Source organism: Oncorhynchus clarkii, chromosome 31 (assembly GCF_045791955.1).
Source record: "Oncorhynchus clarkii lewisi isolate Uvic-CL-2024 chromosome 31, UVic_Ocla_1.0, whole genome shotgun sequence".
Classification (NCBI taxonomy): domain Eukaryota; kingdom Metazoa; phylum Chordata; class Actinopteri; order Salmoniformes; family Salmonidae; genus Oncorhynchus; species Oncorhynchus clarkii.
The window spans coordinates 18348521-18373777 of NC_092177.1; the positions used below are offsets into that span (position 1 = coordinate 18348521).

General features: G+C 43.1%; 1 protein-coding gene across 3 annotated transcripts; it reads right to left on the reverse strand.

The window, feature by feature from the left end:
* Positions 1–841: 841 nt before the first annotated feature.
* On the reverse strand, positions 842–24909 carry LOC139390639 (long-chain-fatty-acid--CoA ligase 1-like). 3 transcript variants are annotated; one of them, XM_071137897.1, is made up of 21 exons: positions 24844–24909; positions 12827–13053; positions 12192–12306; positions 12040–12104; positions 10945–11046; positions 10669–10768; positions 10267–10442; positions 9983–10015; positions 9824–9875; positions 9604–9677; positions 8507–8584; positions 8183–8317; positions 7933–8067; positions 7699–7794; positions 7231–7303; positions 6898–6986; positions 6493–6609; positions 5405–5548; positions 2165–2266; positions 1734–1805; positions 842–1625 (listed from the first exon to the last, which is right to left on the reverse strand). In XM_071137897.1, exons 1-21 carry the CDS (start codon positions 24875–24877, stop codon positions 1485–1487), a joined length of 2160 nt encoding a protein of 719 aa, XP_070993998.1. In that variant the 5' UTR covers positions 24878–24909; the 3' UTR covers positions 842–1484. The 3 variants fall into 3 exon arrangements, with proteins under 3 accessions (XP_070993998.1, XP_070994000.1, XP_070993999.1); XM_071137899.1 differs by lacking the exon at positions 24844–24909 and adding an exon at positions 18408–18428 and having other exon boundaries at positions 852–1625; XM_071137898.1 differs by having other exon boundaries at positions 1243–1625; positions 8183–8275.
* Positions 24910–25257: the final 348 nt, after the last annotated feature.

Genomic DNA, 25257 nt, shown 5'->3' on the forward strand with positions numbered 1-25257 from the left:
TATTTATTCATGGTAATACTTTGAAACAGCTTTTCTAAATTAAAATCACTTTGGAGATGATTCTGCCCCCCACCCCACTCCCAAAAATAAAATTGTGGAAATGTGTATTTGTTTGCTCAGAGAACTTGTCGGGACACCTATTGGGGTTACCCAGCCCTATAGAGTGGTAGATTTTCTACAGGTAGGCATGTATCCTAAGATATATTTCCCCTTTACACGGTTTCACCATCCCTTAAAGCCTATGATAACATCCAAAAGTCTTCGTTGGAATACATTGTATGTTTGCAGAATATATATATATATATATATATATATATATATATATATATATATATATATATATATATATATATATATATATACACACACATACATACATACATACACACACATACATACATATATGTATCTCTCTCTATCTAAGGCCCTAAAAATTGCCAAAGACTTCAGCCACCCAAGTCATAGACATATCTCTGCTACCGCACGGCCAGCGGTACTGGAGCGCCAAGTCTGGGACCTAAAGACTCCTTAACAGCTCCTACCCCCAAGCCATAAGACTGCTAAACAGTTCAATCAAATGACTACCCGGACAATATGCATTGACCCCCTTATTTATTACAATTTTTTGCACTGACTCTCTTGCACAGGCTCCATGTACACTCACTAGACTCTAACCACACACACACACAGACGCCACATGCACACAAGCGCTACTGCTATTCTGTTTATTATCTATGCATAGGCACTTTACCCCTACCTAAACGTACCAATTACCTTAATTACCTCGACTAACCCTGTACCCATGCACATTGACTCTTGACCTTATATTTAGCCTTGTTATTGTGTTACTATTTTTCCTTTAGTTTATTTAGCAAAGTTTTCATACTTAAAAAAAAAAACTTGGCATCATTGGTTAAGGGCTCTTAAGTAAGCATTTCACAGTAAGATCTACCTACACCTGTTGTATTTGACGCATGTAAAACGTGATTTGATTAGTAATATACATGATGGCACTGGACGGTGGTGGTTTACTGGTACCTCATTCACTTGACCTATTGAACATCACCAATTGACAACGTAGATGACTGACGTGCTCACAATACTCAACTAGTAGCAAGATAGATAGACCAGCTTTGGAAAAGGAAGCCCTGAAAAATGAGAGCCGGGTGTGTCGTTTGTTCTGTACACGAGAAGACTAATGAGGTATGGTATCATTTACTGACAGTTGCTATATACCAGTATATGGTATTATTTACAGTACTGATGCTATGTGGTATCATTTACTGACAGTTGAGAGTGACATCAAGAACAGTTTATTCTTCCCTAATGATCCTATTGTGTTTTGTTCCTATTCAGACAGAGAGCAACTGGTCATACAGGGTAAAGTGTATCCATAGACCAGGCCTCACAGACATGTCCTCAATCAGTTTCATAGAAGACCTCTACCAGCTCTGGTTACACCCTACCTTCCGTCCTCCCACTGTTCACATCTTGATCTTGGAGTACAGTTTGTCAATCTGCTCCCTGAAGTAGTTCCTGAGTTCTGATCTCTTGGCTTTCAGGGTGGGAGTGAGAAGTCCATTTTGGATAGAGAACATCTCTGTGAACAGGGTGATGTCCTTCACCTGATCAAAACAAGAGACATGAAACATGTTCTCTAGTTAAGACCTGATATGTAATCAAACAGACTGTTAATATTCTCTCAAATATTTTGTCTAAAATTAACCCTTTACCTGCTCAAAAGATTTCAGACCACTGTCTATTCCTAGTTTCAAGATGTCTTCCAAGATGGCCTTCTTTACATCCTACAGAGACAAAAGCACTTCATTTCAATGGTGTGAATTCTCCAACATATTCAAGTCAATGTTCTATATCAGGGATGGGCAACTACCGGCCTGCAACCCTGCCTTTTGTAGGTCCGCAGCTCAATCCCCCCCCCCCCCCGAATTAAAAATAAATCAAATCTGCAGTTTCTCTTATGTCAGTCACTCAATTAGCCCATGTCAGTTAACATTTTTTGATTGTTAAGTTAGTCTAGCCAGCTATCATGGTCCAACTACAGACCAAGGGATCCACATTGACACCCCTCTTCTATATGGAGAGAGACTGTTGAAAATATATCAAGTCTAAATTGTGAATCGGTGCAGATGGTCAGTGGTCCTACCATGTTGTTGCATAGGTCTCCGTAGGATCCCTCCAGTCCTCTCTTCTTGGCCCAGCCAGGAAGGAAGTCAGGATCTGGCACAATGATGGCTACTAGGCATGCCTGGAGGAGAACACAACATTATAGCTGAGGGCTGTGCATTCTCACTCTGTCCACCTCATTTCCCAATGTTGCCATGAGCACAGCCAAACACAGAAGTGAAGGATTTGACTCCCACTTTACTTCCCTACTGCAGTGTGCCAGTGGCAAACTTGTCAGAGTAAATTATTTGAAAGAGTCAATTTATAGAGTATAAAAGTAAACAAGTGTATAAGTGTAATTTAATATTTTTTTTAAAATTCAAGTTCGCTAATGTTAGCTAGACCTACTAGTAGGCTAGGTCTGTTGTGATAAAGTAAGTTGTGTCAGAGTTAAGGCCCGGGCCATCCATCAAGCCAATAACAATAACTAACGATAAATTACAGGCTACATAACTATAAAACATTGGTGAGCATCCCCACTAGAGGAATGTTTCTCCTTTTACATTCCTACACCTGTCATCAACTGATCAACACATCCTACTGCACACTTCCTATTAATAAGGTGGTAACACAGATACTGGTTCAGACCATTCAGTGCTTTCATGGTGTGTTCATCGTCAGTGACAACTGCAAATAATACTTCAATGTACAGTGCATTCAGACATGGACTTTTTCCACATTGTTACATTACAACATTCTAAAATGTATTATATAATTGTTTCCCTCTTCAATCTACACACAATAACCCGTAATGACAAATAAAAAACGTGGTTTAGACATTTTTAATTTACACAAGTATTCATACTCTTTGCTATGAGACTCAAAATTGAGCTAAGGTGGATCCTGTTTCCATTGATCATCCTTAAGATGTTTCTACAACTTGGGAGTCCACCGGTGGTAAATTCCATTGATTGGACATGATTTAGAAAGGCACACACCTGTCTATATAAGTTCCCACTGTTGACAGTGCAGGTCAGAGCAAAAACCAAGCCATGAGGTCGAAGGAATTGTCTGCAGAGCTCCGAGGCAGGATTGTGTTTAAGCACAGATCTGGGGAAGGGTATCAAAAAACATTCTGCAGCATTGAAGGTTCCCAAGAACACAGTGGCCTCCCTCATTCTTAAATGGAAGACTTTTGGAACCACCAAGACTCTTCTTAGAGCTGGCCACCCGGCCAAACAGGTGACCAAGAACCCGATGGTCACTCTGACAGAGCTCCAGAGTTCCTCTGTGGAGATGGGAGAACCTTCCAGAAGGACAACTGTCTCTGCAGAACTCAACCAATCAGGCCTTTATGGTAGAGCGGCCTGACGGAAGCGACTCCTCGGTAAAAGGCACATGACAGCCTGCTTGGAATCTGCAAAAAGTTACCTAAAGGACTCAGATCACGAGAAACAAGATTCTCTGGTCTCATGAAACCAAGATTGAACTCTTTGGCCTGAATGCCAAGCGTCACGTCTGGAGGAAACCTGGCACCATTCCTACGGTGAAGCATGGTGGTGGCAGCATCATACAGTGGGGATGAAAATAGCTGTGCAGTGACGCTCTCTGCCCAACCTGACAGAGCTTGAGAGGATCTGCAGAGAAGAATGGGAGAAACTCCTCAAATACATGTGTGCCAAGCTTGTAGCATCATACCCAAAAAGACTTGAGGCTGTAATCACTACCAAAGTTGCTTCAACAAAGACCTAAGTAAATGGTCTGAATACTTAGGAAAATGTGATATTTCCGGGAGGGGTTTAAATACATTTGCAAACATTTCTAAAACCTGTTTTCGCGTTGTCATTATGTATTGTCCATAGCCGTCACTGCTGTTTACAGCCTAACTTGAATAACCGCTCACACCTCCTGTTGTTTCATGTCAAAATAACAGCAGAGGCAAACAGCTTAGACCTGGTCATGTAACCATTTGGATCAGTTTTGGTCTATTCTGGACAGTTTAGGTCAGAAAGGTACATTAGGACACTCAAGGTGTTGTCAGGATGCAGCCCAGTGTTAAGACAGACCTACTATAGGATAATATGGCCTACTACAGGATAACCTGTATCTCTCCTCCAACAGGCTGAAGAAAATAAGTCGAAATAAGTGTCCAACAATCTTTTGTAGTGTGGGTTTTCCTGGGACCCACAAGATGTAAGTGAATTCGCCCGTGGCAGCGGAGAAGACAGGTGCGTAATTGCGCTACAGAACAATGAAGACAGACAGGTGCGTAATTGCGCTACAGAACAATGAAGACAGACAGGTGCGTAATTGCGCTACAGAACAATGAAGACAGACATGTGCGTAATTGCGCTACAGAACAATGAAGACAGACAGGCTAGAGATGTAGCCTCTCACCTAAATTAGAAGCATATGCATATTAGCCCATAATTCATAAGCTCAATGTTAAGCTTAATACTGCAGTGAATAGCCAGTCGATTTACACAGCAAAATAAAAAAATACTTTATCGGATAAGGAAATCATAGGTTAGGTAGCCTACACTATGTCCGGCGCCGAGGCTGTGGCGCCGAGGCTGTGGCGCCGAGGCTGTGGCGCCGAGGCTGTGGCGCCGAGGCTGTGGCGCCGAGGCTGTGGCGTGCCAGGTCATCAGCTTGAGAAGCTACCTTATTGTTTCAGTTTTTTAGGGACAAGAAATGTATCCTACCTAGACTACAACAACACAATGTAATGAAGAACGTTATTGTTTTCAAGTGAGTGCAAAACTGTAGTCTAGAATGTAAACTGCAGTGAATAACCATTACAAAATAACCACTTATTTGAATAACCACTACAAAAGCCTGGCGTTTTAAATGCATATTCATTTAGAAATACCTGCATCTAGCCTGCCTGATTGGGCAACTATTTTTTTCTCATCATTTAGCCTACAAGGTCCAGGCACATTAGGACAGTAATATGGCGTATTTTGTCATGATGTATCAACTAACAGAAACATGCTAATGCAGGGATTTCTAGCGGGGTGCATATTAATGATGATAATGCTCAAGCGCAGAGAAAGTTGTATCCATAGGTTCTGCGTTTGGCTTCAGTGCTTTAAAAGCGTTAAAAAAATGAGGTGGATACCAGGGTCGTATTCATTAGCACTAAACGTAGCAAAACGTTTAGCATCTAAAAAAAAAAGTGCAGGTAGTACCTCCCAGTTTCAGTCCATTAACTTTCTAATGAATATGACCAAGTAGTATATCCATTTTCCTTATGGACACAGTATCAATCCCTCCTTACCTGTAGGCTGTCCCCATGCACAAAGACCTGGGCCACTGCGTCACTCCTGGTGTAGATATTCTCTATCTTCTCTGGTGCAATGTACTCTCCCTGGGCCAGCTTGAAGATGTGCTTCTTCCTGTCCACAATTCTCAAAGTGCCGTTCTGTACACAAAGATGAGAGATCGTAATAAGAGTGTTATGAAACACTAGGCGGATATAGATGCTGTATACACACTCGGTGGCCAGTTTATTAGGTACACAAAAATGGCTCGCTCCTACAGTGAGTCATGTTGTCGTGGCTTGGTATATATAAAAGCAGGCATATTACTGTTTGATTGAATGTTAGCATGGGCAAAACAGAAACCCAAGCGGCTTTGAGTGTGGTATGATAGTCGGTGCCAGGCGTGCCGGATCCAGTATCTCAGAAACGGCCGCCTTCATGGGATGTTCACCCAGGACAGTGTCTAAGGTTTACCGAGAATGGTGCAACAAACAAAAAACATCCAGTCAGCGGCAGTCCGGTGGGCGAAAACAGCTTGTTGATGAGAGGTTGAAGGAGAATGGCAAGTATTGTGCAAGCTAACAGGAGGACAAATACCGGCGCATTGCAACAGTGGTGTGCAGAACGGCATCTCAGAACGCACAACTTGTCGTTCTTTGTCATAGATGGACTATTGAAGCAAACGACCACAGCAGGTTCCACTCCTATCAGCTAAAAACAAGAAGAAGCCCCTCCAGTGGGCACTCCCTCACCAACACTGGACAACTGAGGAGTGGAAGAACGTTGCCTGTTCTGATGAATCTTGGTTGCTGTTGAGTCATGCTGATGGCAGAGTCAGAATTTGGCGTAAGCAGCATGAGTCCATGGCCCATCCTGCCTGGTGTGAATGGTACAGGCTGGTGACGGGTGTACTGCTTTCCAATCTGCAAAAACTGTGTGATGCCACTGCGTCAGCATGGACCAACATCCCTGTGGCACATTTCCCGACTTGTAGAATCCTTACCCCCCCAAAGAATTCAGGACGTTCTGGATGCACAGGGGGTCCGACCGGTACTAGATAGGTACCTAATAAACTGGCCTGTGTGTGAGTGAGTTACATACTCACCGGTAACCACTTGCCAATGTCCCCTGTGTGGACCCAGCCGTTAGCATCAATGGTCTCTTCCGTCTTCTCTGGGTCCTTCAAGTAGCCCAGAAACACGTTAGCTCCTTTCACACACACCTGGAAAAAAACACACACACATCCTATAGACTTAGTGCATGGAGTGTAAAGGGGATATGACCCATTTCAATGTTGATGAGGTAAACACTGCAAATACACAATCTTTACATTCTGAATGCATCCTAAATGGCACTCTATTCCCTTTACTGCTTATGACCAGAGGCCCTTGTCAAAAGTAGTTCACTATAAAGGGAGTAGGGTGCCATTTGTGACAGACTTCAGTAGAGTAACAGCTTCATGTTAAACAGCGCCACTTGGTACCAAGGGCAATGCCAGGCTCCCACCCACCTCTCCCTCTCCATTGGCAGCAAGGTAGTTCATCTCAGCCACATCCACCAGCTTCACCGAGTTACATGGCAGGGGCGCTCCAACATGACCTGGGGAGGGAAGCACAGAAACAGCCCAGACAGAGTTAGCCTCCATAACACAACTAGCCTATGTCCCAAATGGCACCCTATATAGTGCACTACTTTTGACCAGAGCCTTATGGAATAGGGTGCCATACCTCATAGGACCCCCAGGGGGAGTTGGTGACTGGCTATAGTATATAACCTCTCTCCATAAACGGGATGACTAATGTGTGTGACGGTTAATGTAACGGTGGGGAAGTGTGTTTGTTACCTGCTGTCCAATCCCCTGGTACTGTCATTGTGCAGCCCGCTGTGCATTCAGTCTGTCCATACCCCTCATACAACTGTTAAAGGAAAACATACTTTTTTGGTACCGTTTCCATTATTTTTATGTACGATGCAGGACTGGGTCTGTCCTAGACATTGCATGGGAGTCTTGTATTGATAACATACCGCTGGATTTCATTCATATCAATACCAAACTGACAGGCACATTTCTACCTGAGAAACTTCAATTGTCTTGAATGGTATGTTAACCATTTACCCATCATGTGACTTTCAGAGCCTGGACCTTGCACTAACTAGTCCGACACAAACGTATAGCCCCTACAATCCACTTTACTGGCCTGGAACACTCATGAGATCCTACAGCTAGGCATCAGTATACCACCAAACTACAACCTCCGCTGGCGCTATCCAATCCCAGAATGCATCAGTGGAGACCCTAAGACAGACTCACTTGGCAGCCCAGCGCGGCTCGCAGGAACGTCAGCACCGTGGCAGACACGGGGGCAGCACCTGTTATCATCAGACGCACCCGTCCTCCCAGACTGGCCTACAGTGGGCACCAGCGAGAGACTAGAATCAGGAGGTCATTAAGATGGCTGGACAAGTTTTGGACATGTTTTACTATGTGCCATTCAGTGATCTGAGAAGCATAGCAGTTCTCTCAGTCAGGGAGGAGATACAGTACCTGCACTTTCCTAAAGATGAGTTTGTCCCAGATGCTGTCCCTCCTAATGATGCCACTCAGCAGCTCAGCCTCTTTCCTTTTAAAGGCAAAGTCCAGCACCCACCTCTTCAGAGAGGTGTTAGCCTGCCCATAGATCTGAAGACAGGGCATTATGAGGTCAAAATAAAGCAACAACTGTAGTCAACACGAGAGCTGTAGCAGGCAGCAGGGCATTACAGGAAACGTAGTTAGGAGAGTCAGTGTTTCTCACCTTGTCGAACATCCTGTTGAGGAGGCGTGGCACCACAGGAAACACTGTAGGCCTCAGGGTGGTGAGGTCATCCATCAGCAGGCGGATGTCTCCCTGGAAGAAACCAATCCTCCCCCCATGCACCAGAATGACTCCCTAGGGTGAGAGGTCAGAGGTTAGAATAGCACAGAGTTGGAAAGGACAAATTATGTGTAAAACTCAAACAGGTCTGTAGATATGGGACCATATCTGGCAAAAAAGCATCACGCATTTACTTTGTAGTAGAAGAATTTGAAGGTCAGAGGACTTACAGTAGCACAAAGATAGAAAAGCATGGATACATACCTCTACAACTCTCTCAAACATATGAGCAAGGGGCAGGTAGGATATATGAACATCGTGGTGGTCTAATATGAGGTGATCCTAAAGGATACACACGTACAACAAAAACACATAGAACAAGGGGAGATAATGATTATGAGACCCCCTACAACCACCACCCGCTCAAAAATGTGTGCCAGAGGCAGGTATGACAGCAGTACATCCTCGTGGTTAGGCAGGCAACAGGCCTGGAGCCCACAGAACCAGAGGAGAGTAGATGAGAGGCCAGAAGCAGGCGGGCCAGAGCAGCACAGAAAGACAGAGACACACCGGGTTGGCATGTTAGCGCTGAAACAGATACACCGGGTTAGCATGTTAGCGCTGAAACAGATTTACCGGGTTAGCATGTTAGCGCTGAAACAGATACACCGGGTTAGCATGTTAGTGCTGAAACAGATACACCGGGTTAGCATGTTAGCGCTGAAACAGATACACCGGGTTAGCATGTTAGCGCTGAAACAGATACACCGGGTTAGCATGTTAGCGCTGAAACAGATACACCGGGTTAGCATGTTAGCGCTGAAACAGATACACCGGGTTAGCGCTGAAACTGATACACTGGGTTAGCGCTGAAACTGATACACCGGGTTAGCGCTGAAACAGACACACCGGGTTAGCGCTGAAACAGATACACTGGCATTAGCAGAGAGGAAAGAAAGAGGTTCAGAAATAAGTTACAGCACAAATAGCTTAGCAGTAAATCTTGGCACTTGCAAAAAGGAGGTAGAGTAAGACAGACAAGCCAGACACAATAGAGACAAGGTTTCACAGCACAATTTGTCAGACAGCAACAGACAGTCCTCATGAGCATGTGGGTATCATATTAGATGGCAAGACAGTGTTTATACATGAGTAGGTTGGGCGTAAACATGATATTTGACACCATCTTTCCTCACAATCATTAGCTCGTATGGTTCACAACGACAGGAAACATTTGAATACCAAGGGGATGAAGTGACTACATCCTGAACTATGGGAGTTAAACTGCGGAGAAGACGATGCACAAACCTATTTGCTCACATATGTGTTAGTCGTAAAAGAACACGGTTCTATTGTTTTACCTCAATGACTTTGATGAAGGCAGAGCAGTTGGAAGCAACATTCCCATGTGTCAGCATGGCTCCCTTTGGGTTCCCTGAGGAAGACAACACAAAAATGAGAGACTAGCCTCATACATGTGGACACATTAAACAGCACTCTTCAGATAGAGCCATACAAGAGGGCCATAGAGGCCATCTTAGGACAGTGCTCCATGTGGCATTGGATCATACAATGGCGTACCTGTGGTTCCACTGGTGAAGCAGACAACAGCCATGTCTTCAGGACTGGGAGGCTGCAGAGAGCAAAGGGTCACAGGTCAAAGAACTGAATGAATGAAGGTGAAATCAACTTCAATCAACATGGGGCAGGAGGGAGGGACAGATAGGTAGCTTTACTCACAACTGGTTGGTGGTGGTGGGCCTTGCCGATAGCCTAGAAGAAGACAACATGAATGAACGTAGCTTGAATATGTAGTAGCAAAAGCTAGTCTCATAGGACAACACCAGATTGTAGGACTTCACTTGTGGTAAAGACAGACGCAAAACAACGCAATTCTAGACTGCGCCTACCTAAAGTCTGCGGTTTAGCACACAAAAACAAAAGCTCAAAGAATTTGAAGCAAATTTAGTTCCGAAAGTGGTAACACAGACAACCCAGTTATAAGTCAGAGTTTCTCCCCTCACCTCCACTTGGCTCAGGCTGAGAATGTCGATGCCACAGTCCTTCCCCTTGGCCACCAGCTCATCATCAAAGGGCTCCATGAGGATGATGGTTCTGACACTGTGCTCCCTGCCAGAGACGCACTCCAGGACCAGCCTGGCCTTCTCAGGGACGTCACACAGTATGCTGGAAATGTTGGCTGTGCGCACGTGTACACACACAGAGAGGAGAGAGAGAGACACAGAGAGGAGAGAAAGAGACAGAGAGGAGAGAGAGAGAGACAAAGAGAGAGAGGTAAATAGGGTCAACCACCAAACCCACAAGAAATTCTCTCTCAACGAGATAAGCTGGGCATATAAAAGCTGATGGAAATATTACAATTGAAATGTATTCTTATTTGAGAGCTTCTCTTGGTTGTTGCTCACCCTTGTCGATGACATAGGCGATGGCCTCAGTGCCCAGAGTGTCATACAGGGGCACAGCCACCAGGGAGAAGGTATAGCAGGCCAGCTCAGCGATGGTCCACTGCAGACACACAGCGCATATGACTCAAACCAGTCTTATATTGCTTCTATAGAGTAATGCCTGTGTAGTATTTACCCCACATGTAGCAGATTCAGAATGAACCAGTTGAATGTGGTTAACATTGTATGTGACTGTCCTATTTCATGATGTACTGCTCTTCAAGTGGTCTTGCTCACCTCTGGTCGGTTCTGAGCGAAGATGCCAATGAACTGGTCTTTGGTTTTAGTGTGTCCCCTGTGGAGCAGCGCTGAGCCCAGGTTCTCTGCCTTCTCTGCTACCTGGGGGTGGAGAAAACACAGCTCGTTATTTAACTCGGCAAGTGAGTTTAGAACAAATTCTTATTTACAATGACGGCCTACCACAGCTAAACCCTAACCCGTAAGACACTGGGCCAATTGTGCACCGTTTTATGGAGGGCACACAGCTCTTTAGGGATGGGGTGGAGGGCACACAGCTCTTTAGGGATGGGGTGGAGGGCACACAGCTCTTTAGGGATGGGGTGGAGGGCACACAGCTCTTTAGGGATGGGGTGGAGGGCACACAGCTCTTCAGGGAAGGGGTGAAGGGCACACAGCTCTATTTATTTAAACTTTATTTAACTAGGCAAGTCAGTTAAGAGCAAATTCTTATTTTCAATGACAGCCTGGGAACAGTGGGTTAACTGCCTTGTTCAGGGGCAGAACAACATATTTTTTTTATCTTGTCAGCTCGGGGATTCGATCTTGCAACCTTTCGGTTCAACGCTCTAACAACTAGGCTACCTGCCGCCCCAGGGGAGGGTGGGGTGGAGGGCAAACAGCTCTTTAGGGAAGGGGTGAAGGGCACACCGCTCGTTAGGTAGTTAATGATACACACTCCTGGATGGATGACTCTGCAAAACACCTGGGACATATTCATTAGTACAGACTGTAGCAAAACATTTTGCAAGAACGGTTTCTTATTGGACAAGTTCAGGTAGTCCCTCTCTGTTTGGTGTCTAGTGAATATGACCCTGCGGTCTCAGAGGAGAGGGGGAACACTAGGAAGAGTGACAGAGTAAGTTCCTCACTGGGGGAGGGGAATCCCTTGTGGTTTGGATGGGAGTGGCTGGCTTTCTGTTTAAATAGAGCACTCAGACACACCACGGGGCCTTGTAGACTGCCTAATTATGATAGAATAGTGCACCAAACAATCTTTGACTGCCTAAAACTACATTTGGTATAAGATCTAACCAGAAATATATTAATCATACTATAAAAAGAGAAAGTGACAGATTAATGTTGTTGTCCTACCTCGGAGTATGACAGCCACTCATAGGACTGGCTTGGTTGTCTTGCTCCAAGACAGGGACCATTGTCTAGTGGAAAACACACAATGAACATTTCAAATCACCTCAACGGCATAGTACGTCAAGTCTACATAAGGTGCTTAGCGAGACACTCACTGGAGACCCGTGCGCCCCTGAGGAAGAACTCATACATGGTCTTGGCGTCGTTGTATAGGTGGGTCATGTGTTTGTCGCTGTCCAACAGCGCTGACCGACGGGCATACTCTCCTCCCTGACAGGAAACACAATAAACAGCCATCATACAGGCGACTAGCTCACTGTCTGACTACAATAGGTATGAACCAAAGACGTCGGCACAAACACCAAGATTTAAAACTGAGGAACTCCTCTGTGTGCTAATAGTATAATGACTAGCGGTGGAGAAGGTTGTTCATTGTGCTCATCCATCCTGTTCTTTTCCGAGTCATTTCTGTTTGTGTGAAGCATTGTGTTTACTCACTCAAGTATAGCTACACACGCATCAAACTAAGCTGGCCAACGCCTTTTCTGGGCCAAGTGTGGTGGGTACGCTCCACCCATGACATAATGCCACTCTCAGGATGGCATATTCAGCCCTTACTATGACTCATGAAGTGAGGTTTTACTTGAAGAGGCTAACTTGATGCAGGGCTGAAAGTAAAGAGAAAAAACGCGTACCTCTTTACACATAACGATACTTTCAGGCATTGCCACGTCATACAGAAAGCATGCCATGTCCTTTACAATAGCAGGTCGGTGCCCACTCTCCTTACCGGAACCTCGACGGACTGCATTTTCAGGTCGCATGGTGGCTTCAGGGCCTTGGGCCGGGTGGTGTACCAGTAGGTTGTGAGAGCAGCAAATGCCCCCACACCCACCAACGTGTGTGTGGACAGGCTGCGCAGGTACTGCCGCACCTCATCCAGCTCGGGGAAGCGCAGCTGATTCAGGAGCTGCTGGGCTTGCATGGTTGGGCCTTTGCTAGCGTCTGTCTGTCTGTCTGTTGGGAAGAAGAGGCATTGTTAAATTAACATAGTCAGGTACTATGTCCTAAACCATCAAACAAATTTCCTCCTGGTGAGAAATCAAATCATTAATAAATCAAATCATAATCCGTATCCTAAAAAGGTCAATTTCTATGTTAGTTAGCTACTAGGTTAACAAGTACTAAGCAGGGAACACTGGTTGTGAAATCAAATCAATGTTTGTCACGTGCGCCGAATACAACAGCCGAATACCTTACAGTGAAATGCTTACTTACAGACTCTAACCAATAGTTTAAAAAAGGTATTAGGTGAACCATAGGTAAGTCAAAATGTTTTTAAAAAACAGTAAAAAAGACTGTGACAAATAACAGTAGCGAGGCTATATACAGACACCGGATAGTTAGGCTGATTGCGGTAGTATGTACATCTAGATATCCATATGCTACTCTATATTTAAAAGATCATACTCTCGCTGTAAACATTCTCAGGTTTGAAATTCCCATGGCATGATTTCAGCATTCATTCACTAATAGCTAGTCTTATCCTCTGTGTGATACTACTAGTCTGTAGAACAATGGGTTCACTATGCTCTCCAATAACCCGCTCTCTTTCTTTCTCTAGTAATAGGTAGGGACAGGAACATTTATCAGTGTTGTCATGAAAACACACAGAGCAGAAGGTCCTTTATAGTGAGTGTAGGGTTGTGGTTCTATTGAACTTTGGAGCAGATAGTGGCCTACATCCCAGCGTATTGGTCATTGACCAAGGTAAATTAACCCACAAGAGTCTAAACCTGCCTAAACCTGGGGGGGGGGGCTACTAAACCAACATATGGAATTGCTTTAAGACGCCAACAGGTATCAAAAGTATTTGATGAAACATAACTTGAATTACGATCATGTCTCTTCGACCAGATTTCCTAAAATAAATTCACTTTTAGCTGAATTCCCGATTAGTTTTTTTTGTTGCCAAAAAACAGTGCATTCCGGAAGTATTCAGACCCCTTTACTTTTTCCACATTTTGTTACGTTAGAGCCTTATTCTAAAATGAATTAAATTATTTTTTCCCCTAATCAATCTACACACAATACCCCATGATGATAAAGCAAAAATGTATTACAAAAAAAATATGTAAATAAAAGGTATTTCTAAGTATTCAGACCCTTTGCTATGAGACTCAAAATTGAGCTCAGGTGCATCCTGTTTCCATTGATCATCCTTAAGATGTTTCTACAACTTGATTGGAGTCCACCGGTGTTTAAATAAATTGATTGGACATGATTTGGAAAGGCACACACCTGTCTATATAAGTTCCCACAGTTGACAGTGCATGTTCATAGCAAAAACCAAGCAATGTGGTCGAAGGAATTGTCCATGGAGCTCCAAGACAAGATTCTGTCGAGGCAGAGATCTGGGGAAGGGTACCAAAATATTTCTGCAGCATTGAAGGTCCCAAAGAACACAGTGGCCTCCATCATTCTTAAATGGAAGAAGTTTGAAACCACCAAGACTCTTCTTAGAGCTGGCCACCTGGGCCAAACTGAGCAAACGGGGGAGAAGGGCCTCGGTCAGGGAGGTGACCAAGAACCCGATGGTCACTCTGACGGAGCGCCAGAGTTCCTCTGTGGAGATGGGAGAAGCTTCCATTAGGACAACCATCTCTGCAGAACTCCACCAATCAGGCATTCATGGTAGAGTGGCCAGACAGAAGCCACTCCTCAGTAATAGGCATGACAGCCTGCTTGGAGTTTGCCAAAAAGGCACCCAAAGGACTCTGACCATGAGAAACAAGTTTCTCTGGTCTGATGGAACCAAGATTGAACTCTATGGCCTGAATGCCAAGTGTCACATCTGGAGGAAAACTGTCACCATCCCTACGCTGAAGCATGGTGGTGGCAGCATCATGCTGTGGAGATGTTTTTCAGCTGCAGGTACTGGGAGACTAGTCAGGATCGAGGGAAAGATGAACGGAGCAAAGTACAGAGAGATCCTTGATGAAAACCTGCTCCATAGTGCTCAGAACTTCGAAGGTTCACCTTCCAACAGGACAACGACCCTAAGCACACAGCCAAGATAATGTAGGAGTGGCTTCGGGACAAGTCTCTGAATGTCTTTGAGTGGCCCAGCCAGAGCCCGGACTTGAACCTGATCGATCTGTTGAGACCTGAAAATATCTGTGCAGCGATGCTCCCCATCCAACCTGACAGAGCTTGAGAGGATCCGCAAAGAAGAACTGGAGAAACTCCCCAAATACAGGTGTGCCAAGCTTGTAGCATTGTACCCATGAAGATGCGAGGCTGTAATCGCTGTCAAAGGTGCTTCAACAAAGTACTGAGTAAAGGGTCTGAATATTTAGGAAAACATTATATTTCCGGAGGGGGGGGCTAAAATACATTTGCAAACATTTCTAAAACCTGTTTTCACTTTGTCATTATGGGGTAGTGTGTGTAGATTGATGAGGGGGGCTGTAACATAACAAAATGTGGAAAAAGTCAAGGGGTCTGAATACTTTACGAATGCACAGTACACACATTTAATAAACTTTGGGGGGCCCCAAAAAATTATAATAAATTGCGGGCAACCTGTTGCCGACCTCTTGCCAACACATCATATCCAGTCAAACAAGTGATTCAATCCACATCAGTTAGCTAGATAACTGCTTTATCTAGATAAAGTGTTTCATGCTAACGCCAACAGCCCTGGGTTCAGAATATGGAGGTGATGGCCACCATGCAGTGCCAGCAGTGGATCATGCCTAGCAGGCAGGAGGAATGTGTGCCTTTGACGTAACCCTATAGGACCAACATGACTTCTCACCTACTTCTTCTGTCTATTATTGTCCCATGCATTTATTCTCAGACTGTTACACACAGACACATCACCTGCTGCTAGAAAGATGCACAACACAAGGAGGACAAGTCTTGTCAGGCCCCACGCTTTCCTGTCAAGTAGGCTATTTGATAGAATTTGAAGACAGTGTGGTGGAAGTGGCATAATAACAGACTGACCAATTTATAACCAAGCCTTACTCTAGTACTTGAGTTTCAGTAAAAAGCCTAACAACCACAAACCTCTGCTCTGTCTACATGCTTCCCTTCCCCAGGTTTTACAAGCAGCGTGGAGAGGTTTAAAGAGAGCACCATAGTGTGATGTAAACGCTCAGACGTCCTTCAGATGTCTTTCTCCACAGCACAACTAAGAGTGTGAGCTTCTGATCCACAACCCGCCACCAAACAAAACAGGTAGACAATACTGGGGTCTCAGAACTGGTCAAAACTACTGCACTTTCAGCAAATGCAAGTGTACTGTAGTGAGCTACAATACTAGTGCCTCCAAGAGTAGCTAGCTGATCCAAAGTGTCACTGATTCAGAGAAGCCACATGTTGCCTATAAATAGTAAAGATAACAGCAACATAGAGGTGGCTGGCCAGTGGCATACAGTGAGGCCCAAAAGTATTTGGACAGTGATCTTAACATAAAAAAATTAAAAAATCTAACTCCTCATTATTCATGATTATCCGTAATCATGGTAGCATCCACATAAATGTAGAAATCCACATATTATGTTCTTATTTACAATAAAAGTGACTCCAAAATGACACAAAACATTATTTATCATTCATTTCTATTGGGTACAAAATGACACAAAACATTATTTATCATTCATTTCTATTGGGTACAAAATGACCTGAAACAACCTAAAACTGCAAATACATCCAATAGGTTTGTAGAGTCACAAGCTTTGTAGTCATTGCGTGCTAGGAATAGGGGACAAAATACTAAACTTTTTACTACTTTAAATACACATAAGTGAACTTTTCCAAATACTTTTGTTCCCTAAAATGGAGGGGGGGACTATGTACAAAAAGTGCTGTAATTTCTAAATGGTTCCCCCGATATGGATGAAAATACCCTCAAATTAAATCTGACAGCGAGTTTGCAATTTAACCTCATAGTCATTGTATAATTTCAAAAGTGCTGGAGTACAGAGCCAAAACAACAACAAATGTGTCACTGTACATACAACACACACACAGGTTAGAGCGTTGGGCCAGTAACCGAAACGTTTCTAGATGGAATCCCAGAGCTGACAAGGTACAAATCTGTCGTTCTGCCCCTGAACAAGGCAGTTAACCCACTGCTCCTAGGCCGTCATTGTAAATAAGAATTTGTTCTTAACCGACTTGCCTAGTTAAATAAAGGTTAAATAAAAATAAATACACACACACACACACACGTCTCTAGCTAATCAGAATGAGGGAAAGACATAGGTCTTCTTAGCAGGTCAATATGTCTGTCCTCACAGGTGGCTGGCCAGTGGACAATAGTGCAGGAGCCTATCTGGTCAGATGCCAGTTCACAGTGACCAGAGGACAGGTAATATGTCATGTCTCAAAGGTCAGACTCGATGGTCCAACCCCATTGGCCAGAAGCCCCTCAGATATCTGAATGATTACAGGAAGTGGTGATTGAGTGGGTGAAGATATGGTTAAAGATATTTAAAAATATATTTTAACAGCAGATTTGACTGGGAAAATATTAGTGGAAAGGACAGAAGGATTGTGCTGCTGTTCAATGGATGGGGAGGTTAATTAGCTATGTACCACAATGTGTAGGCATATTAATGTGAGGTTACTCCAGGTAACAAGAACTTTGAATAATCTGTTACATCCTGATGGTGACAGACGACATAGATCAAGTAGTACCACTACCAGGCCAAGAACATCAGTCAAGGTCTGGCCAGGGAAGCCATGCATCCAGTCACATCATAGCCTTGCTTGCCCTCCCAGGTTTTTCTGCCTTCCAACCAAAAGGTAACCTGAAACCTACTACAGCAGCCCGCCCGACCTCTAAACTTGGCAAGACTGGGAAGTAAAGGATCACCCCATGCCCTATCAGCCAAGCAGACTGAGGGAAGGGAGGGAGGAGCGGGAGTGCAGCTATTTAAAACAAAATGACGGTTGAACGGAAAATACTGGACAGGGGGTATGTTGTGTGTTAGTGTGTGTTGGATAGGGGGAGCAACTCCCATTAACACGTAGAACAATTTATGGAGTGTGAGCCATCAGACATCAAGACAGAGACACTGAAGTTCAACTGGCCTTTGCAATAACACATGGGTTAATCTACAACCCCACAGTTATGGAGTCCTGGTTAATCTCATCACTCATTTACATCATCTTCTTTACTTATGGACATACATCCAGAGCAATGCTTGTTTCAGAGGCGTTGTGACTCATAAGTGACTGGTGGTGAGTGATGTCCTTCAAGCCAAATCTTTTCATTCACTGACTGGGCTTATTTACATGGTAAATTCTACACCTCAGGCTCAGATTATATCATAGCCACTCTCAAAGCACATACTCACTTCACTACTAGTGGCCAAGTCTAAGCAGCAGCACAGTGTCTGGAGTTGACATACCCCCCCCCCCTTTCAGGCTGGTCACCTAAGGATTAAGAAGGGGGACAAACTCACTGCATTTGGTTCATACAAAAGCTCTTCCTAAACTGCAGTGTTTACAATAATGCAACACCTGAACACATCCAAAACCTGGAGGTATTACAGTACAATACTATGATCATTACTCTATTAGGGGAATTACAGTACTATGATCATTACGCTATTAGAGGAATTACAGTACTATGATCATTACGCTATTAGAGGAATTACAGTACTATGATCATTACGCTATTAGGGGAATTACAGTACTATGATCATTACGCTATTAGAGGAATTACAGTCCTATGATCATTACGCTATTAGGGGAATTACAGTACTATGATCATTACGCTATTAGAGGAATTACAGTCCTATGATCATTACGCTATTAGGGGAATTACAGTACTATGATCATTACGCTATTAGAGGAATTACAGTACTATGATCATTACGCTATTAGAGGAATTACAGTACTATGATCTAGAGGTCGACCGATTAATCGGAATGGCCGATTAATTAGGGCCGATTTCAAGTTTTCATAACAATCGGAAATCTGTATTTTTGGGCGCCGATTTTGCAGATTTTTAAATATTTTTTTTACACCTTTATTTAATCTTTATTTAACTAGGCAAGTCAGTTAAGAACACATTCTTATTTTCAATGACGCCCTAAGAACGAGGCAGAACGACAGATTTTAATCTTGCAACCTTTCAGTTAACTAGTCCAACGCTCTAACCACCTGCCTCACGAGGAGCCCGCCTGTTACGCGAATGCAGTAAGCCAAGGTAAGTTGCTAGATAGCATAAAATGTATCTTATAAAAAACAAGCAATCAACGACTGTCGTTGCACCAATGTGTACTTAACCATAAACACCAATGCCTTTCTTAAAATCAATACACAATTATATATTTTTAAACCTGCATATTTAGCTAAAAGAAATCCATGTTAGCAAGCAATATTAACCAGGTGAAATTGTGTCACTTCTCTTTCGTTCATTGCACGCAGAGTCGGGGTATATGCAACAGTTCGGGCCGCCTGGCTCATTGCGAACTAACTTGCCAGAATTTTACGTAATTATGACATAACATTGAAGGTTGTGCAATGTAACAGGAATATTTAGACTCATGGATGCCACCCGTTAGATAAAATATGGAACGGAATAAACGTTTTGTTTTCGAGGTGATAGTTTCCGGATTTGACCGTAGGCTCGTATTTCTGTGTGTTTATTATAGTTAAGTCTATGTTTTGATATTTGATAGAGCAGTCTGAGGGGTGGTAGGCAGCAGCAGGCTCGTAATAGTCAAAGGTATATGGTTTAGAGAGAAATAGTCAACGCGTTATAATTCCTGTAATAACTTGCGGCTGAACTTGAAAGGGGTTCCTTCGTTATTTTACCGTTCATGTCTTCCATAGAGAATGTCTTGATCTACTTCGAATAAGGTCTGTGTTTCGTGCAGGTTAGGGTTCAGGCTTAAACCACCTCAGCGTTTTGATACCCGTGTAAATCTCACTAGGAAAAGGTAACGTTTGTCAACATTTTATCATAAATCCACTCTACAAAAAAAATGATCTTCGCTTATATTTAGCCAATATTGATCAGTTACCTTGTCCTATAGATATCTACACAGCTATAAAATTGGCAATGTGGTGTAAGCCTACACGAAACACAAACCTTATTTTAAGTGAAACTAAAAATATCCTATGGAATAAATGAATGAAGGAACGGCTTTTCAGATTTTGCTAGAAGGCGTCATGGGAATTATGACTCGCACTTTGGTAGTCAATTCTTACCATGTCCATTATTAAAATAGGATTTCCTGCATATAGAAATTACAGTTTTTGTTTTCAAAATTCATCACAGGTAACTTAAACTCTATTTTTATTCAAACAGTTGAGAGTATTTGTCTCCTAAGCAGACTCTTCAGTATCATTGTCACTTCAGAGCTGTGTATGTGTGTGTTTTACAGATGGCAGAGAAAAGCAGAGCACCAGTGTGGGACTATTACATGGAAATGGCACCAGAGAAAGCAAGGTGTCTTATTTGTGATAAAGATGTAAGCATGGGGTCAGCAACGGCTAAATCAAAAAATACCACCAACCTGTGGAATCACCTTAAGAACACCCATCCAAAAGCCCATATGTATTATATTAAGTTAAAATAAAAGTGTTCATTGTTCATTCAGTATTGTTGCAATTGTCATTATTACAAAAAGGTGTGTATATACAGTGTGGCAAAAAAGTATTTAGTCAGACCACCAATTGTGCAAGTTCTCCCACTTAAAAATATGAGAGAGGCCTGTAATTTTCATCATAGGTACACTTCAACTATGACAGACAAAATTAGAAAAAAAATCTAGAAAATCACATTGTAGGATTTTTTATGAATTTATTTGCAAATTATGGTGGAAAATAAGTATTTGGTGAATAACAAAAGTTTATCTCAATACTTTGTTATATACGCTTTGTTGGCAATGACAGAGGTCAAACGTTTTCTGTAAGTCTTCACAAGGTTTTCACACACTGTTGCTGGTATTTTGGCCCATTCCTCCATGTAGATCTCCTCAAGAGCAGTGATGTTTTGGGGCTGTTGCTGGGCAACACGGACTTTCAACTCCATCCAAAGATTTTCTATGGGGTTGAGATCTGGAGACTGGCTAGGCCACTCCAGGACCTTGAAAAGCTTCTTATGAAGCCACTCCTTCGTTGCCCGGGTGGTGTGTTTGGGATCATTGTCATGCTGAAAGAACCAGCCACGTTTCATCTTCAATGCCCTTGCTAATGGAAGGAGGTTTTCACTCAAAATCTCACGATACATGGCCCCATTCATTCTTTCCTTTACACGGATCAGTCGTCCTGGTCCCTTTGCAGAAAAACAGCCCCAAAGCATGATGTTTCCACCCCCATGCTTCACAGTAGGTATGGTGTTCTTTGGATGCAACTCAGCATTCTTTGTCCTCCAAACACGACGAGTTGAGTTTTTACCAAAAAGTTATATTTTGGTTTCATCTGACCATATGACATTCTCCCAATCTTCTTCTGGATCATCCAACTGCTCTCTAGCAAACTTCAGACGGGCCTGGACATGTACTGGCAGGGGGACACGTCTGGCACTGCAGGATTTGAGTCCCTGACGGCGTAGTGTGTTACTTTGGTCCCAGCTCTCTGCAGGTTATTCACTAGGTCCCCCCGTGTGGTTCTGGGATTTTTGCTCACCGTTCTTGTGATCATTTTGACCCCACGGGGTGAGATCTTGCGTGGAGCCCCAGATCGAGGGAGATTATCAGTGGTCTTGTATGTCTTCCATTTCCTAATAATTGATCCCACAGTTGATTTCTTCAAACCAAGCTGCTTACCTATTGCAGATTCAGTCTTCCCAGCCTGGTGCAGGTCTACAATTCTGTTTCTGGTGTCCTTTGACAGCTCTTTGGTCTTGGCCATAGTGGAGCTTGGAGTGTGACTGTTTGAGGTTGTGGACAGGTGTCTTTTATACTGATAACAAGTTCAAACAGGTGCCATTAATACAGGTAACGAGTGGAGGACAGAGGAGCCTCTTAAAGAAGAAGTTACAGGTCTGTGAGAGCCAGAAATCTTGCTTGTTTGTAGGTGACCAAATACTTATTTTCCACCATAATTTGCAAATAAATTCATTAAAAATGTGATTTTCTGGATTTTTTCTCTCTCATTTTGTCTGTCATAGTTGAAGTGTACCTATGATGAAAATTACAGGCCTCTCTCATCTTTTTAAGTGGGAGAACTTGCACAATTGATGGCTGACTAAATACTTTTTTTGCCCCACTGTATATACATTTTTAAAATCGGTATCTGCTTTTTTTGTCCTCCAATAATCGGTATCGGCGTTGAAAAATCATACTCGGTCGACCTCTACTATGATCATTACTCTTTTAGAGGAATTACAGTACTATGATCATTACTCTATTAGAGGAATTACAGTACTATGATCATTACTATATTAGAGGAATTACAGTACTATGATCATTACTCTATTAGAGGAATTACAGTACTATGATCATTACTCTATTAATAGAGGAATTACAGTACTATGATCATAACTCTATTGTCACAACTGAATGTGTTTCATAACATGAGGACCCTTTGTATACATGCTAAATGGACTAAAGTAGTAACAACATGAATGAAAATAATTTCAGCAAGGTCACAACAACGGAGGCCTATGTTTCTGGACAGCTCTGTAAGTAGTAATTGGGGAGGGGGGGGGGGGGGGGGGTGCTAATATCATATAATGGAGTCCCAAGCTCTATGCCCACAATCTGTCCCATCTGTGGGTGGAAGAAGTGCCCTCTAAACTCAGAGTCCTAGTTATGCTACATCCTAGGAGGTTTAGGACACCGTCAGTAAGTCCAGGGGTGTATTCAGTATATCTTGCAACGGAAACCGTTTACCAAACAAACAGAACGAAAACGGGACCTACCTGAATTTGTCCAATAGAAACATTTTGGTTTCTGTTTGGAGTAAACCATTTCTGTTGCAAAACATTTAGCAACAGAAGAATCTACATTATAAATACAACCTAGGTTAATGGCTTTCAAATGACAGAATGAATGCATCTGTTCCTGTTCTACAAAGACAAAACAATGTCATTAGCACCCAGAATGTCATCTCATCAGCTAGACCCCTCAATCATGAATGCCATAGATTGGACAGAGTGTAGAAACCACTCTAAAGCATCTTTATTTTACTAGGCAAGTCAGTTATTAAGAACAAATTCTCATTTACATTGACGGCCTAGGAACAGCGGGTTAACTGCCTTCTTCAGGGGAAGAACGACAAATGTTTACCTTGTCAGCTCAAGGATTCAATCTAACAACCTTTTGGTTACTGGCCCAACGCCCTAACCACTAGGCTACCTGCCGCCTGTACTAGGCTACTTGCCGCACCTTTATTGGTTAGTGAAGCAACCCCATTGATCAGTCTAGGCTACTTGTGGTCACACTGGATAAGCTTGGATTACCTTTGCCTAGGTTCACTTGGCCAAAGGTTGCAGCAGAACAGACCTCTCTGAGACCATTCCCTTTACATCAGGGGTGTCAAACTCAATCCATGGAGGGCCTAATGTCTTAAGGTTTTTGCTTTTTCTTTTCAATTAAGACCTAGACAACCAGGTGTGGGGAGTTCCTAACTAAATAGTGACCTTAATTCATAAATCACGAACAAGTGAGGAGCGAAAACCCGCAGGCACTCGGCCCACTATGGAACGAGTCCGACATCTGTGCTTTACATTGTCTCAAGACAGGCAACCAGGCCAGAGCAACTTGTTATTGACCAATAATTTGTTCAAATGTGCAAGTTGTACAGATTGCAATATGCAAACATAGGCATATTGGAAACAATACACCCAGCAACTCGGCAAGTGCAATGGGGATAACAATGTCCTCACAATAATAGGCTTCAGGGAAGTTTTTGTACCGGAGCACAATGAAAACAATCAACATGATGCTCCAATGACACCGTAAAGGAGTTTAACTGGTCTCACTAAAACTTCTCCAAGAGCAGAGTGTGAAATTACAAGAAATTGCATGTGTGTGTGTGTGTGTGTGTGGAGACACACAGGGGAAAGGCAGGATTAATGGGCCTTGCAAGAACCAAAGTGACAGCTGAGCTGGGACCTGTTGAGCCATCCAATGAGGGAGTGTCACCTTTCACCTCAATACCTATGGTAGAGAGAGAGAGGAGAAAAGACCCGACTGCTTCCGATGCAGCCATGGGGTGAGCAGGCAAGGGCGTGCTGTCATTTTTAAAACTCACAGTAAGGAATGCACAACCGAAATACATTAGGAAATGCTAGCTACCAATTTTAACTACAATCAGGAAAAACTACAATAACCGCTAAGGCACATACAGTTTAGCACATTGATTTGGTTTAATCTAGCGTGAGACACGTTTAATTGATCAATAGCGAAGTAAATTGTTTTTGCTACTAATTAATCTGGATAGGAGTAGCAAGCTTACTATTGACTAACAAATTGACATGGCATTATGAACAACTGTTACCAGACGTGGCTCTGTCGCTAGCGTGTGTAGCTCTATCTAGCTGTTACATTACGTATGGATCCGATCCAGTCAAGCCATAATTCAACAAATGCTTATAATGAGGCGATTAAAATCTGCCATCATTCCTAGCTACAATAATAAACAACGTTTATTTCATTGTATATTTTTGGCATTATTAACATTTGCATACATTTGCTGAACGTTTCCATTCATTCATTGAGACAAACCGGTATTTCAAGTTAAAGGCGTTGAATAGTCTCATCTATGAAGCATAAATAGCTTTCTAAAATAATCTATCGTAAAAACACGACATAGACAACAATGACAACCTACCTTTGCAGCGCGCCAGCGTTGTGATATTGACCATGCGTCTTGGAGGATGGCAAGTCCGCGGTACACCCGGCTCGTGAGGCGACGCTTAGCCAATCAGAGCCTATGTACGTTTTGTTTGACTTAAAATCGTTGTATGGGCACAACTCATTGGTGAATTTAGCCACTGTATCGTTTAACAGTTGTAAAATAATTGTTGTATGCTGGGTATTGTTTCTCAAATCCGAATTTTGACCCCATAGGTCAAAACCCCTTTCTTTATTTGTTCCAGTAGAATATCTGAAACGTTCAGCTCCACTTGCCATTTATAGACACATGAATAGCCTACTACACTCTTTAACAAAAACAGTTACAGGTCATATGAGGAAATCAGTCCATTGAAATAAATTCATTAGACCCTAATCTATAGATTTGAGA

Bases quoted from the DNA above. Each gene is read 5' to 3' on its own strand.
- LOC139390639 (XM_071137897.1), bottom strand. From the start codon at position 24,877: ATGGTCAATATCACAACGCTGGCGCGCTGCAAAG. The intron at 12,105-12,191 runs GTGAGTGTCTCG...GTTTTCCACTAG, and splicing joins CAGGGGCGCACGGGTCTCCA to ACAATGGTCCCTGTCTTGGA. The intron at 10,443-10,668 runs GTGAGCAACAAC...ACGTGCGCACAG, and splicing joins CGCCTATGTCATCGACAAGG to CCAACATTTCCAGCATACTG.